The 14946-nt window shown below is 48.5% G+C and overlaps 1 protein-coding gene across 1 annotated transcript in view; it reads right to left on the reverse strand.

Moving 5' to 3' along the window:
- PSD3 (pleckstrin and Sec7 domain containing 3) overlaps window positions 1–12791 on the reverse strand; it is a 396137-nt gene extending 383346 nt beyond the window's left edge. The window contains exon 1 of the mRNA XM_075283716.1: window positions 12025–12791. Within this exon, the coding sequence (XP_075139817.1) occupies window positions 12025–12759 (735 nt within the window). The 5' untranslated portion in view covers window positions 12760–12791. The remainder of the gene's footprint in view (window positions 1–12024) is intronic.
- Between the last annotated feature and the right edge of the window lie 2155 nt (window positions 12792–14946).

Below are 14946 nucleotides of genomic sequence, written 5' to 3' on the forward strand. Positions count from 1 at the left end.
TGGGGTTACGTGCACCCACAATTTTTACTACTGGTATACAGTGCCAGTTTCTGACTGGGAATTCAAAGAATATATTGGGGTTACAAATACCCTCATTTCTTGCTACTGCCATATAGTGCCAGTTTCTGACTGGTAATTCAAAGAATATATTGGGGTTACGTGCACCCACAATTTTTACTACTGGTATACAGTGCCATTGTCTGACTGGGAATTCAAAGAATATATTGGGGTTATAAATACCCTCATTTCTTGCTACTGCCATATAGTGCCAGTTTCTGACTGGTAATTCAAAGAATATATTGGGGTTACGTGCACCCACAATTTTTACTACTGGTATACAGTGCCATTGTCTGACTGGGAATTCAAAGAATATATTGGGGTTATAAATACCCTCATTTCTTGCTACTGCCATATAGTGCCAGTTTCTGACTGGTAATTCAAAGAATATATTGGGGTTACGTGCACCCACAATTTTTACTACTGGTATACAGTGCCATTGTCTGACTGGGAATTCAAAGAATATATTGGGGTTATAAATACCCTCATTTCTTGCTACTGGTATATAGTGCCATTGTCTGACTGGGAATTCAAAGAATATATTGGGGTTACGTGCACCCACAATTTTTACTACTGGTATACAGTGCCATTGTCTGACTGGGAATTCAAAGAATATATTGGGGTTACGTGCACCCACAATTTTTACTACTGGTATATAGTGCCATTGTCTGACTGGGAATTCAAAGAATATATTGGGGTTACGTGCACCCACAGTTTTTGCTACTGGTATATAGTGCCAATTTCTAACTGGGAATTCAAAATGCGCAAGGCTCCCGGAAAGGGACGTGGACGAGGCCGTGGGCGAGGTCGGGGGAATGGTTCTGGGGAGCAAGGTAGCAGTGAAGCCACAGGGCGTCCCGTGCCTACTCCTGTGGGGCAGCAAGCATTGCGCCACTCCACAGTGCCAGGGTTGCTTGCCACATTAACTAAACTGCAGGGTACAAACCTTAGTAGGCCCGAGAACCAGGAACAGGTCTTGCAATGGCTGTCAGAGAACGCTTACAGCACATTGTCCAGCAGCCAGTCAGACTCTGCCTCCTCTCCTCCTATTACCCAACAGTCTTGTCCTCCTTCCTCCCAAAATTCCCAAGCTTCACAGAACAATAACCCCAACTGTCCCTGCTCCCCAGAGCTGTTCTCCGCTCCTTTCATTGTCCCTCAACCTGCCTCTCCACGTCACGATTCCACGAACCTAACAGAGGAGCATCTGTGTCCAGATGCTCAAACACTAGAGTCTCCTCCATCTCCGTTCGATTTGGTGGTGGATGACCAGCAACCCACCCTCATCGACGATGATGTGACGCAGTTGCCGTCAGGGCATCCAGTTGACCGGCGCATTGTGCGGGAGGAGGAGATGAGACAGGAGTTGGAAGAGGAAGTGGTGGATGATGAGGACACTGACCCGACCTGGACAGGGGGGATGTCAAGCGGGGAAAGTAGTGTGGATGTTGAGGCAAGTGCAGCACCAAAAAGGGTAGCTAGAGGCAGAGGCAGAGGTCAGCAGCTTAGGCGAAGCCAGGCCACACCCGGAATCTCCCAAGATGTTCCAGTTCGTACCCAGCCCCGAAAAACTCCCACCTCGAGGGCACGTTTCTCGAAGGTGTGGAGTTTTTTCAAGGAATGCGCCGAGGACAGATATAGTGTTGTCTGCACAATTTGCCTCTCGAAATTGATTAGGGGCTCTGAGAAGAGCAACCTGTCCACCACTTCAATGCGCCGTCATTTGGAATCCAAGCACTGGAATCAGTGGCAGGCAGCAACGGCAGGACAAAGGCCGCCTGCCGTTCACGCCACTGCCACTGCCTCTGCCACTGCCTCTGCCTCTGCCACTGCCACTGCTGACTGTGCTGGCGATGCACTCCAGAGGACGAGCCAGGACACCACTTCATCTGCCTCCGCCACTTTGTTGACTTCTCCCTCATCCTCCCCTGTTCCTGTCTTATCTCCTTCTCCTGCACCATCAAAGGCACCATCAGGCGCTTCTTTACAACAACCGACCATCTCTCAGACATTGGAGCGGCGGCAGAAATACACTGCTAACCACCCACACGCGCAAGCCTTGAACGCCAACATCGCTAAACTGCTGGCCCAGGAGATGTTGGCATTCCGGCTTGTTGAAACTCCCGCCTTCCTGGACCTGATGGCAACTGCGGCACCTCGCTATGCCGTCCCTAGCCGTCACTACTTCTCCCGGTGTGCCGTCCCCGCCTTGCACCAGCACGTGTCACTCAACATCAGGCGGGCCCTTAGTTCCGCGCTTTGCACAAAGGTCCACTTGACCACCGACGCGTGGACAAGTGCATGCGGACAGGGACGCTACATTTCACTGACGGCACACTGGGTGAATGTAGTTGAGGCTGGGACTGCTTCCCAAACTGGCCCGGTGTACCTCGTCTCCCCGCCTAACATTCCTGGCAGGGACACGAGAAGAACACCCCCATCCTCCTCTACCGCCTCCTCCTCCGCCACCGCCTCCTCCTCCGCCACCGCCTCCTCCTCCGCTGTTAGATTGACCCCAGCTACGAGTTGGAAACGTTGCAGCACTGGCGTTGGTAGACGTCAGCAGGCTGTGCTGAAGCTGATCAGCTTGGGGGACAGACAGCACACTGCCTCCGAGGTGAGGGATGCCCTCCTCGATGAGACGGCAATATGGTTTGAGCCGCTGCACCTGGGCCCAGGCATGGTCGTTTGTGATAACGGCCGGAACCTGGTAGCAGCTCTGGAGCTTGCCGGACTCCAACATGTTCCATGCCTGGCCCACGTCTTCAACCTAGTGGTGCAACGTTTCCTAAAGAGCTACCCCAATGTTCCAGAGCTACTGGTGAAAGTGCGGCGCATGTGCGCCCACTTTCGCAAGTCGACAGTAGCCGCTGCTAGCTTAAAATCTCTCCAGCAACGCCTGCATGTGCCACAACACCGGCTTTTGTGCGACGTCCCCACACGCTGGAACTCAACGTTTCAGATGTTGAATAGAGTGGTTGAGCAGCAGAGACCTTTGATGGAATACCAGCTACAAAACCCTAGGGTGCCACAAAGTCAGCGGCCTCAGTTTCTCATCCATGAGTGGCCATGGATGAGAGACCTTTGTGACATCCTACGGGTGTTTGAGGAGTCCACAAGGAGGGTGAGCTCTGAGGATGCGATGGTGAGCCTTACAATCCCGCTCTTGTGTGTTCTGAGAGAATCCCTGATTGACATCAGGGATAACTCAGATCACACAGAGGAGTTAGGGATAGCATCCGATCCGTCACAGCTGGAGAGTAGGTCCACACATCTGTCCGCTTCACTGCGTTTAATGGAGGAGGAGGAGGAAGAAGAGTTGTCCGATGATGTGATGGTGATACAGGAGGCTTCCGGGCAACTTCGAATCGTCCCATTGTTGCAGCGCGGATGGGTAGACATGGAGGATGAGGAGGAAATGGAGATTGAACTTTCCGGTGGGGCCAGAGGAGTCATGCCAACTAACACTGTGGCAGACATGGCTGAGTTCATGTTGGGGTGCTTTACAACCGACAAGCGTATTGTCAAAATCATGGAGGACAACCAGTACTGGATCTTTGCTATCCTTGACCCCCGGTATAAAAACAACATCTCGTCTTTTATTCCGGTAGAGGGGAGGGCCAATCGCATCAATGCTTGCCACAGGCAATTGGTGCAGAATATGATGGAGATGTTTCCAGCATGTGGCGGCAGGGAGGGCAGTTCCTCCAGTAGGCAACCAAGTTCTCACCGGTCCACACAAACGAGGGGCACACTGTCTAAGGTCTGGGACACCTTGATGGCACCCCCTCGCCAAAGTGCCGCCACGGAGGGTCCTAGTGTCACCAGGCGTGAGAAGTATAGGCGCATGTTGCGGGAATACCTTTCCAACCACAGCCCTGTCCTCTCCGACCCCTCTGCGCCCTACACGTATTGGGTGTCGAAGTTGGACCTGTGGCTTGAACTTGCCCTATATGCCTTGGAGGTGCTGTCCTGTCCTGCCGCCAGCGTCCTATCTGAGAGGGTGTTCAGTGCAGCCGGTGGCATCATCACTGACAAGCGCACCCGTCTGTCAGCTGAGAGTGCCGACCGGCTCACTTTGATAAAAATGAACCACCACTGGATAGAGCCTTCATTTTTGGGCCCACCTGTGTAAAGCACCCCAACATGAAACTCCATGTCTGTACTCAACCTCTCCAATTCCTCCGCATCCTCATACTCATCCACCATAAGCGTTGCACAATTCTGCTAATACTAGGCTCCCTCCACCCTGATTTCCCCCAACTCTGCTGGTTAAAGGCTCCCTCCACCCTGCTTTCCCACAACTCTGCTGGTTAGAGGCTCCCTCCACCCTGATTTCCACCAACTCTGCTGGTTAGAGGCTCCCTCCACCATGAATTGGTCCAAACTGGGCTGTTTAGCGGCTCCCTCCACCATGAATTGGTCCAAACTGGGGTTTTTAGAGGCTCCCTCCACCATGAATTGGTCCAAACTGGGCTGTTTAGAGGCTCCCTCCACCATGAATTGGTCCAAACTGGGGTTTTTAGAGGCTCCCTCCACCATGAATTGGTCCAAACTGGGCTGGTTAGAGGCTCCCTCCACCATGAATTTGCCCAAACTGGCCTGTTTAGAGGCTCCCTCCACCATGAATTTGCCCAAACTGGCCTGTTTAGAGGCTCCCTCCACCATGAATTGGTCCAAACTGGGGTTTTTAGAGGCTCTCTCCACCATGAATTGGTCCAAACTGGGCTGTTTAGAGGCTCCCTCCATCATGAATTGGTCCAAACTGGGGTTTTTAGAGGCTCCCTCCACCATGAATTGGTCCAAACTGGGGTTTTTAGAGGCTCCCTCCACCATGAATTGGTCCAAACTGGGGTTTTTAGAGGCTCCCTCCACCATGAATTTGCCCAAACTGGGCTGTTTAGAGGCTCCCTCCACCATGAATTTGCCCAAACTGGGCTGTTTAGAGGCTCCCTCCACCATGAATTGGTCCAAACTGGGGTTTTTAGAGGCTCCCTCCACCATGAATTGGTCCAAACTGGGGTTTTTAGAGGCTCCCTCCACCATGAATTTGCCCAAACTGAGCTGTTTAGAGGCTCCCTCCACCATGAATTGGTCCAAACTGGGGGTTTTTAGAGGCTCCCTCCACCATGAATTTGCCCAAACTGGGATGTTTAGAGGCTCCCTCCACCATGAATTGGTCCAAACTGGGGTTTTTAGAGGCTCCCTCCACCATGAATTGGTCCAAACTGGGCTGGTTAGAGGCTCCCTCCACCATGAATTTGCCCAAACTGGCCTGTTTAGAGGCTCCCTCCACCATGAATTTGCCCAAACTGGGCTGTTTAGAGGCTCCCTCCACCATGAATTGGTCCAAACTGGGGTTTTTAGAGGCTCCCTCCACCATGCATTGGTCCAAACTGGGGTTTTTAGAGGCTCCCTCCACCATGAATTTGCCCAAACTGGGCTGTTTAGAGGCTCCCTCCACCATGAATTTGCCCAAACTGGGCTGTTTAGAGGCTCCCTCCACCATGAATTGGTCCAAACTGGGGTTTTTAGAGGCTCCCTCCACCATGAATTGGTCCAAACTGGGGGTTTTTAGAGGCTCCCTCCACCATGAATTTGCCCAAACTGGGCTGTTTAGAGGCTCCCTCCACCATGAATTTGCCCAAACTGGGCTGTTTAGAGGCTCCCTCCACCATGAATTGGTCCAAACTGGGGTTTTTAGAGGCTCCCTCCACCATGAATTGGTCCAAACTGGGGTTTTTAGAGGCTCCCTCCACCATGAATTTGCCCAAACTTAGCTGTTTAGAGGCTCCCTCCACCATGAATTGGTCCAAACTGGGGTTTTTAGAGGCTCCCTCCACCATGAATTGGTCCAAACTGGGGGTTTTTAGAGGCTCCCTCCACCATGAATTTGCCCAAACTGGGCTGTTTAGAGGCTCCCTCCACCATGAATTGGTCCAAACTGGGGTTTTTAGAGGCTCCCTCCACCATGAATTGGTCCAAACTGGGCTGGTTAGAGGCTCCCTCCACCATGAATTTGCCCAAACTGGCCTGTTAAGAGGCTCCCTCCACCATGAATTTGCCCAAACTGGCCTGTTTAGAGGCTCCCTCCACCATGAATTGGTCCAAACTGGGGTTTTTAGAGGCTCTCTCCACCATGAATTGGTCCAAACTGGGCTGTTTAGAAGCTCCCTCCATCATGAATTGGTCCAAACTGGGGTTTTTAGAGGCTCCCTCCACCATGAATTTGCCCAAACTGGGCTGTTTAGAGTCTCCCTCCACCATGAATTGGTCCAAACTGGGGTTTTTAGAGGCTCCCTCCACCATGAATTGGTCCAAACTGGGGGTTTTTAGAGGCTCCCTCCACCATGAATTTGCCCAAACTGGGCTGTTTAGAGGCTCCCTCCACCATGAATTTGCCCAAACTGGGCTGTTTAGAGGCTCCCTCCACCATGAATTGGTCCAAACTGGGGTTTTTAGAGGCTCCCTCCACCATGAATTGGTCCAAACTGGGGTTTTTAGAGGCTCCCTCCACCATGAATTTGCCCAAACTTAGCTGTTTAGAGGCTCCCTCCACCATGAATTGGTCCAAACTGGGGTTTTTAGAGGCTCCCTCCACCATGAATTGGTCCAAACTGGGGGTTTTTAGAGGCTCCCTCCACCATGAATTTGCCCAAACTGGGCTGTTTAGAGGCTCCCTCCACCATGAATTGGTCCAAACTGGGGTTTTAGAGGCTCCCTCCACCATGAATTGGTCCAAACTGGGCTGGTTAGAGGCTCCCTCCACCATGAATTTGCCCAAACTGGCCTGTTTAGAGGCTCCCTCCACCATGAATTTGCCCAAACTGGCCTGTTTAGAGGCTCCCTCCACCATGAATTGGTCCAAACTGGGGTTTTTAGAGGCTCTCTCCACCATGAATTGGTCCAAACTGGGCTGTTTAGAAGCTCCCTCCATCATGAATTGGTCCAAACTGGGGTTTTTAGAGGCTCCCTCCACCATGAATTGGTCCAAACTGGGGTTTTTAGAGGCTCCCTCCACCATGAATTGGTCCAAACTGGGGTTTTTAGAGGCTCCCTCCACCATGAATTTGCCCAAACTGGGCTGTTTAGAGGCTCCCTCCACCATGAATTTGCCCAAACTGGGCTGTTTAGAGGCTCCCTCCACCATGAATTGGTCCAAACTGGGCTGTTTAGAGGCTCCCTCCACCATGAATTGGTCCAAACTGGGGTTTTTAGAGGCTCCCTCCACCATGAATTGGTCCAAACTGGGCTGTTTAGAGGCTCCCTCCACCATGAATTTGCCCAAACTGGGCTGTTTAGAGGCTCCCTCCACCATGAATTGGTCCAAACTGGGGTTTTTAGAGGCTCCCTCCACCATGAATTGGTCCAAACTGGGGTTTTTAGAGGCTCCCTCCACCATGAATTTGCCCAAACTTAGCTGTTTAGAGGCTCCCTCCACCATGAATTGGTCCAAACTGGGGTTTTTAGAGGCTCCCTCCACCATGAATTGGTCCAAACTGGGGGTTTTTAGAGGCTCCCTCCACCATGAATTTGCCCAAACTGGGCTGTTTAGAGGCTCCCTCCACCATGAATTGGTCCAAACTGGGGTTTTAGAGGCTCCCTCCACCATGAATTGGTCCAAACTGGGCTGGTTAGAGGCTCCCTCCACCATGAATTTGCCCAAACTGGCCTGTTTAGAGGCTCCCTCCACCATGAATTTGCCCAAACTGGCCTGTTTAGAGGCTCCCTCCACCATGAATTGGTCCAAACTGGGGTTTTTAGAGGCTCTCTCCACCATGAATTGGTCCAAACTGGGCTGTTTAGAAGCTCCCTCCATCATGAATTGGTCCAAACTGGGGTTTTTAGAGGCTCCCTCCACCATGAATTGGTCCAAACTGGGGTTTTTAGAGGCTCCCTCCACCATGAATTGGTCCAAACTGGGGTTTTTAGAGGCTCCCTCCACCATGAATTTGCCCAAACTGGGCTGTTTAGAGGCTCCCTCCACCATGAATTTGCCCAAACTGGGCTGTTTAGAGGCTCCCTCCACCATGAATTGGTCCAAACTGGGCTGTTTAGAGGCTCCCTCCACCATGAATTGGTCCAAACTGGGGTTTTTAGAGGCTCCCTCCACCATGAATTGGTCCAAACTGGGCTGTTTAGAGGCTCCCTCCACCATGAATTGGTCCAAACTGGGGTTTTTAGAGGCTCCCTCCACCATGAATTGGTCCAAACTGGGGTTTTTAGAGGCTCCCTCCACCATGAATTTGCCCAAACTGGGCTGTTTAGAGGCTCCCTCCACCATGAATTTGCCCAAACTGGGCTGTTTAGAGGCTCCCTCCACCATGAATTGGTCCAAACTGGGGTTTTTAGAGGCTCCCTCCACCATGAATTGGTCCAAACTGGGGGGTTTTAGAGGCTCCCTCCACCATGAATTTGCCCAAACTGGGCTGTTTAGAGGCTCCCTCCACCATGAATTTGCCCAAACTGGGCTGTTTAGAGGTTCCCTCCACCATGAATTGGTCCAAACTGGGGTTTTTAGAGGCTCCCTCCACCATGAATTGGTCCAAACTGGGGGGTTTTAGAGGCTCCCTCCACCATGAATTTGCCCAAACTGGGCTGTTTAGAGGCTCCCTCCACCATGAATTGGTCCAAACTGGGGTTTTTAGAGGCTCCCTCCACCATGAATTGGTCCAAACTGGGGGTTTTTAGAGGCTCCCTCCACCATGAATTTGCCCAAACTGGGCTGTTTAGAGGCTCCCTCCACCATGAATTGGTCCAAACTGGGGTTTTTAGAGGCTCCCTCTACCATGAATTGGTCCAAACTGGGGTTTTTAGAGGCTCCCTCCACCATGAATTGGTCCAAACTGGGGTTTTTAGAGGCTCCCTCCACCATGAATTTGCCCAAACTGAGCTGTTTAGAGGCTCCCTCCACCATGAATTGGTCCAAACTGGGGTTTTTAGAGGCTCCCTCCACCATGAATTGGTCCAAACTGGGGGTTTTTAGAGGCTCCCTCCACCATGAATTTGCCCAAACTGGGCTGTTTAGAGGCTCCCTCCACCATGAATTGGTCCAAACTGGGGTTTTTAGAGGCTCCCTCCACCATGAATTGGTCCAAACTGGGGGTTTTTAGAGGCTCCCTCCACCATGAATTTGCCCAAACTGGGGTTTTTAGAGGCTCCCTCCACCATGAATTTGCCCAAACTGGGCTGTTTAGAGGCTCCCTCCATCATGAATTGGTCCAAACTGGGGTTTTTAGAGGCTCCCTCCACCATGAATTGGTCCAAACTGGGGTTTTTAGAGGCTCCCTCCACCATGAATTGGTCCAAACTGGGCTGTTTAGAGGCTCCCTCCACCATGAATTGGTCCAAACTGGGCTGTTTAGAGGCTCCCTCCACCATGAATTGGTCCAAACTGGGTTTTTTAGAGGCTCCCTCCACCATGAATTGGTCCAAACTGGGGTTTTTAGAGGCTCCCTCCACCATGAATTGGTCCAAACTGGGGTTTTTAGAGGCTCCCTCCACCATGAATTGGTCCAAACTGGGGGGTTTTAGAGGCTCCCTCCACCATGAATTTGCCCAAACTGGGCTGTTTAGAGGCTCCCTCCACCATGAATTGGTCCAAACTGGGGTTTTTAGAGGCTCCCTCCACCATGAATTGGTCCAAACTGGGGGTTTTTAGAGGCTCCCTCCACCATGAATTTGCCCAAACTGGGCTGTTTAGAGGCTCCCTCCACCATGAATTGGTCCAAACTGGGGTTTTTAGAGGCTCCCTCCACCATGAATTGGTCCAAACTGGGGTTTTTAGAGGCTCCCTCCACCATGAATTGGTCCAAACTGGGGGGTTTTAGAGGCTCCCTCCACCATGAATTTGCCCAAACTGGGCTGTTTAGAGGCTCCCTCCACCATGAATTGGTCCAAACTGGGGTTTTTAGAGGCTCCCTCCACCATGAATTGGTCCAAACTGGGGGTTTTTAGAGGCTCCCTCCACCATGAATTTGCCCAAACTGGGCTGTTTAGAGGCTCCCTCCACCATGAATTGGTCCAAACTGGGGTTTTTAGAGGCTCCCTCCACCATGAATTGGTCCAAACTGGGGTTTTTAGAGGCTCCCTCCACCATGAATTGGTCCAAACTGGGGTTTTTAGAGGCTCCCTCCACCATGAATTTGCCCAAACTGAGCTGTTTAGAGGCTCCCTCCACCATGAATTGGTCCAAACTGGGGTTTTTAGAGGCTCCCTCCACCATGAATTGGTCCAAACTGGGGGTTTTTAGAGGCTCCCTCCACCATGAATTTGCCCAAACTGGGCTGTTTAGAGGCTCCCTCCACCATGAATTGGTCCAAACTGGGGTTTTTAGAGGCTCCCTCCACCATGAATTGGTCCAAACTGAGGGTTTTTAGAGGCTCCCTCCACCATGAATTTGCCCAAACTGGGGTTTTTAGAGGCTCCCTCCACCATGAATTTGCCCAAACTGGGCTGTTTAGAGGCTCCCTCCATCATGAATTGGTCCAAACTGGGGTTTTTAGAGGCTCCCTCCACCATGAATTGGTCCAAACTGGGGTTTTTAGAGGCTCCCTCCACCATGAATTGGTCCAAACTGGGCTGTTTAGAGGCTCCCTCCACCATGAATTGGTCCAAACTGGGCTGTTTAGAGGCTCCCTCCACCATGAATTGGTCCAAACTGGGTTTTTTAGAGGCTCCCTCCACCATGAATTGGTCCAAACTGGGGTTTTTAGAGGCTCCCTCCACCATGAATTGGTCCAAACTGGGGTTTTTAGAGGCTCCCTCCACCATGAATTTGCCCAAACTCTGCTGGTTAGAGGCTCAATCCACCCTGATTTTCAAAACAAATGTTGGTGCCAACCTCAACTTACTACAAGGGCCAAATTCACTGCTGGTGACAAGCTCTCCTCACTGCAAGTGCCAAATACACATGTTTCAAGGTGTTTTCCTACTGTCAGAGAGGTGGTATTGAGTGTGTAAAGTGTGTAGTTGTTAGGCTGTGATGTTGGGGTAATAGAGGGTCTTTGGTGTGTTAGATGCCCCCAGACATGCTTCCCCTGCTGTCCCAGTGTCATTCCAGAGGTGTTGGCATCATTTCCTGGGTTGTCTTAGTGGACTTGGTGACCCTCCAGACACGGATTTGGGTTTCCCCCTTAACGAGTATCTGTTCCCCATAGACTATAATGGGGTTCGAAACCCGTTCGAACACACGAACATTGAGCGGCTGTTCGAATCGAATTTCGAACCTCGAACATTTTAGTGTTCGCTCATCTCTAGTTAGCACCCATTCACATCATGGGGATGATATTAGGAAAATATCTTTTAGAGCATGGAAACAAAACAAAAGCATTTTTGTGATTATAATGCAATGTTAACTGTTCTTTAGTGAATATAACATGTGCGTGCGGACAACAAATGCCATTATATCCAACTTACATTCTCCATTATTATAATACCATTGCTAATGCAATATTATAGAATACACATTGGTATACTGTAGATTCATGGCAGTTATATGCATCAATGATCTATAACGGTATGCTACTATTTAGCACTTATTGCTACTTATTATATTGGTTATGCCAGAGATGCTGTTGTACTTTAACATACATTTCTACAGAAACTAGACTAGATTTCATCACTGTGATTTCCTAATATTCTACAAAAATATGAACTCATTTCTTATGAACATATAAACACTTGTACAAAATATAGTGGTATAGAGAACTTAAAATACCCTGCCACAATACCCCTGCAGGCATCATAATACAGTTTATGACAAGCTATGGATGGAAATTTAGTCGAAGTGGCAATGTAATGATGGACAAACTAACAATAACTTAAAGCAATTTCCTTATACAGTATAATAGCTAAAAGGCTGTGACCCCAAACTCTAAACTACTTATAGGGAAAAAGAATTCTGAAATGTACTGTTTTTCTATTTTAATCGGCTTTGTGATGTGCATATTACTGAACCTAACTTACCTTGTTCATGGTGATAGGACTAGCTGTAGTCACTGACATGGGATACCTGGTAGACAGTCTCTTTCCTTCTAAACGGTGCCCCATATATCTCTCATTCAGTCCTAGTAATGTGGCAGATTTTTCTACAACTGCATCTCGGAAACTTTTAAACTCAGGACTCCTACAAAGAATTGGAGTGTTTGTCACCATGGGGTTGCATACTTCCACTTTCCACCACATCTTTTCTTCCCCTGGATTGTAACGTTGATCCATCACATTCCAGCTGCTTGGAGCATAGCTTTGACTGTTATAGGGACAGGAATTTGGATCAGATGCATGCTGGCTTGTCACTGGGACTACACATCTGAAAGTTCCATTTTCTTGTGGCTGCTTGCATAATCCACCGTCTTGATTGTGAAGATAAGTTGTATCTCTTCCTTGGGCAAGTGTCTGTGTATGTCCTTGGGCAGTGTTTTTGCTTTTCTTGGTGCCATTGTTCATTGCTGTGCAGATGTTTAAACATGACACTGTGCTCTGGGCAGAACAGCCTGCCTCTGTCTGGAGCTTGCAAAAGGCAGGCTGTGTATCTTCTCTCACAGGAGAATCTGGCCTCCTAGTGTCACATGCCTTTCTGCTTGCAGCTAAGAAAGTTTTCTCTGCCAAGCAGCACGCCTTCTCTGATCGCTCAGCACATTTGCTCGGTGACTTCAGCTGGATATAGAGGAAGGAAGTTTTCATCTGTTGCTGTTCTGCCATTTCCTTGGCGTGATCTTGTCAAGAGGCAGTTGTATATTCTACCATCAAAAAGTACTGAGCCCATCCTGAGGATACTCCAAAATCTTCATCTTTGGAACACATCATACCTAAAGCGATAAAGAACAGCTCTTGTCATGAACAAAATTCACTATTATCAAGATAAATGAAAGATCCGGCAGTGGGATCCTAATCTATTAAACATTTATGGCAAATCCCGTGGATATGCTATCAATGACTTTTTGGTATGCTTAATTTAGTTCATTGTCATTTTCAATATATTGGTTTGCTGTAGTAACCTAATACTTCTCAGAGGTAAGAATCTGTTGCAACTACAGTAAAGAATATCAGATTGTATTTCCAATTTGTTTAGCATTTTGAGTATTGCCTATTGGCACAAACTCTCAGCTGTGAGAAGGGCTCATAAATACATCAGTCACAGTAAAAAGAGAAAGTGAAAGTAGAGGAAGCAATGGGTAAGGCTAGGTTCACACCAGCAGTGGAATCTCCCGATGAATAGAGAGCCTGCCCACAGAACCACTTAGATTATAATGGGGTCCACTAAGTGTCCGTCAGGTTTCTGCTGTTTTAATGAGACCTACACGAAGGACTTACCTCTCCACCAATTTTTGATGGAGTCTGTACTGGAGTCTCCACAGGATGTGAACCTAACCGAAAACAATATATATTACAGGTGAAATACAGGACTGAATTCACAAAGAAGCAGGCAAGCCCTTTAGGTGCCTCTATAGTTATTTCTATGAAAATATGAAACTTGAAGTGACAAATGTATTAAACTGTCTAAGCCCAGGGTCCCACGTGATGTAAATGCAGCAGTGGAAATGCTCCAATTTCCAAAATTGCTGGGTTTTTTGGGGGGAACTTGCCGCATGCTAATTATACATTTAAAAAATGCCAGCAGTTTCCCTATAGTTAGAATTGATGCATTTCTGACATGTTTTTTTCCCCACAGCACTTTTTTGTTGGGCCTGCTACATGTGCATTAGCCTAAAAGACACTCTTTTTTTTTTTTTTTTTTGCTTATAGCAACTAATCACAGCACTAGTTTCATTTCAAAGAGCAGAATAGGAAATTAAAGTTGTGCTGTGATTGGTTCCTATGGGCAGCAAAGGTTTTTTTTAATAAAGTTTTGTAAATCCCCCCATAATATTGAAAATTCATCTGCAATATCATATATATTCTAATAGATTTAGCTTTTTTTAATTTCTCAACACTATTTTATATTTGTGTAGCTATGGGGAATTCCACATGATTTGAGGAACAGATATGATCATCTAAACTTCCTTGAATATAAAACCACAGCAGCGATATAAATATCACTTGTTTCTAAGACAGTTTAACCCCTTAGCGACCCTTGACGTAACTGTACGTCATGGGTCGCATGGGGATGTATGGAGCGAGCTCACACGCTGAGCTCGCTCCATACACGGCAGATGCCGGCTGTATAATACAGCCAGGACCTGCCACTAACAGCAGCGGTCGGTGCCCGAGCCGATCGCTGCTGTTAACCCTTTACACACTGCGGTCAAACGTGACCGCAGTGTGTAAACGGCGCCGGCGGCATGGGCGCCGCCATGTTTCGCCGATCGCCGCCCTCCTGAACGTCACAAGAGGGCGGTGATCGGTTGCTATGACAGCCGGAAGCCTATTGAAGGCTTCCAGGCTTGTCTCTGCACTAGATCTATTAGACGATGCCAGAGGCATCGTCTAATAGAAGTGCTGCGATTTTCCTATTCACTGCAATACTGTAGTATTGCAGTGAATAGTATGAGCGATCAGACTCCCTAGGTTTCAAGGTACCTAAGGGGTCTGATCATAAATGTAACAGAAGAAAAAAAAAAGTTTTTAAAAGTATTAAAAAAATAAAAAAAATATAAAAGTTCAAATCACCCCCCTTTCCCTAGATCAGCTATAAAAGTAATTAAAGAACATTAAACATAAACATATTAGGTATCCCTGCGCTCCAAAATGCCTGAACTATTAGAATATTAAAACATTTATCCCGTACTGCGAACGGCGTAGCGGCAAAAAAAATAAAAACAGCCAAAAAGCGGTTTTTTTAACACTTTGCCTCCTATAAAAAATTGAATAAAAAGTGATCAAACCATCGGATCTTTCCCCAAATGGTATCAATAGAAACGTCATCTTGTCCCGCATAAAAAGACACCA

This window comes from Leptodactylus fuscus, chromosome 1, assembly GCF_031893055.1.
Source record: "Leptodactylus fuscus isolate aLepFus1 chromosome 1, aLepFus1.hap2, whole genome shotgun sequence".
Taxonomy (NCBI): Eukaryota; Metazoa; Chordata; class Amphibia; order Anura; family Leptodactylidae; genus Leptodactylus; species Leptodactylus fuscus.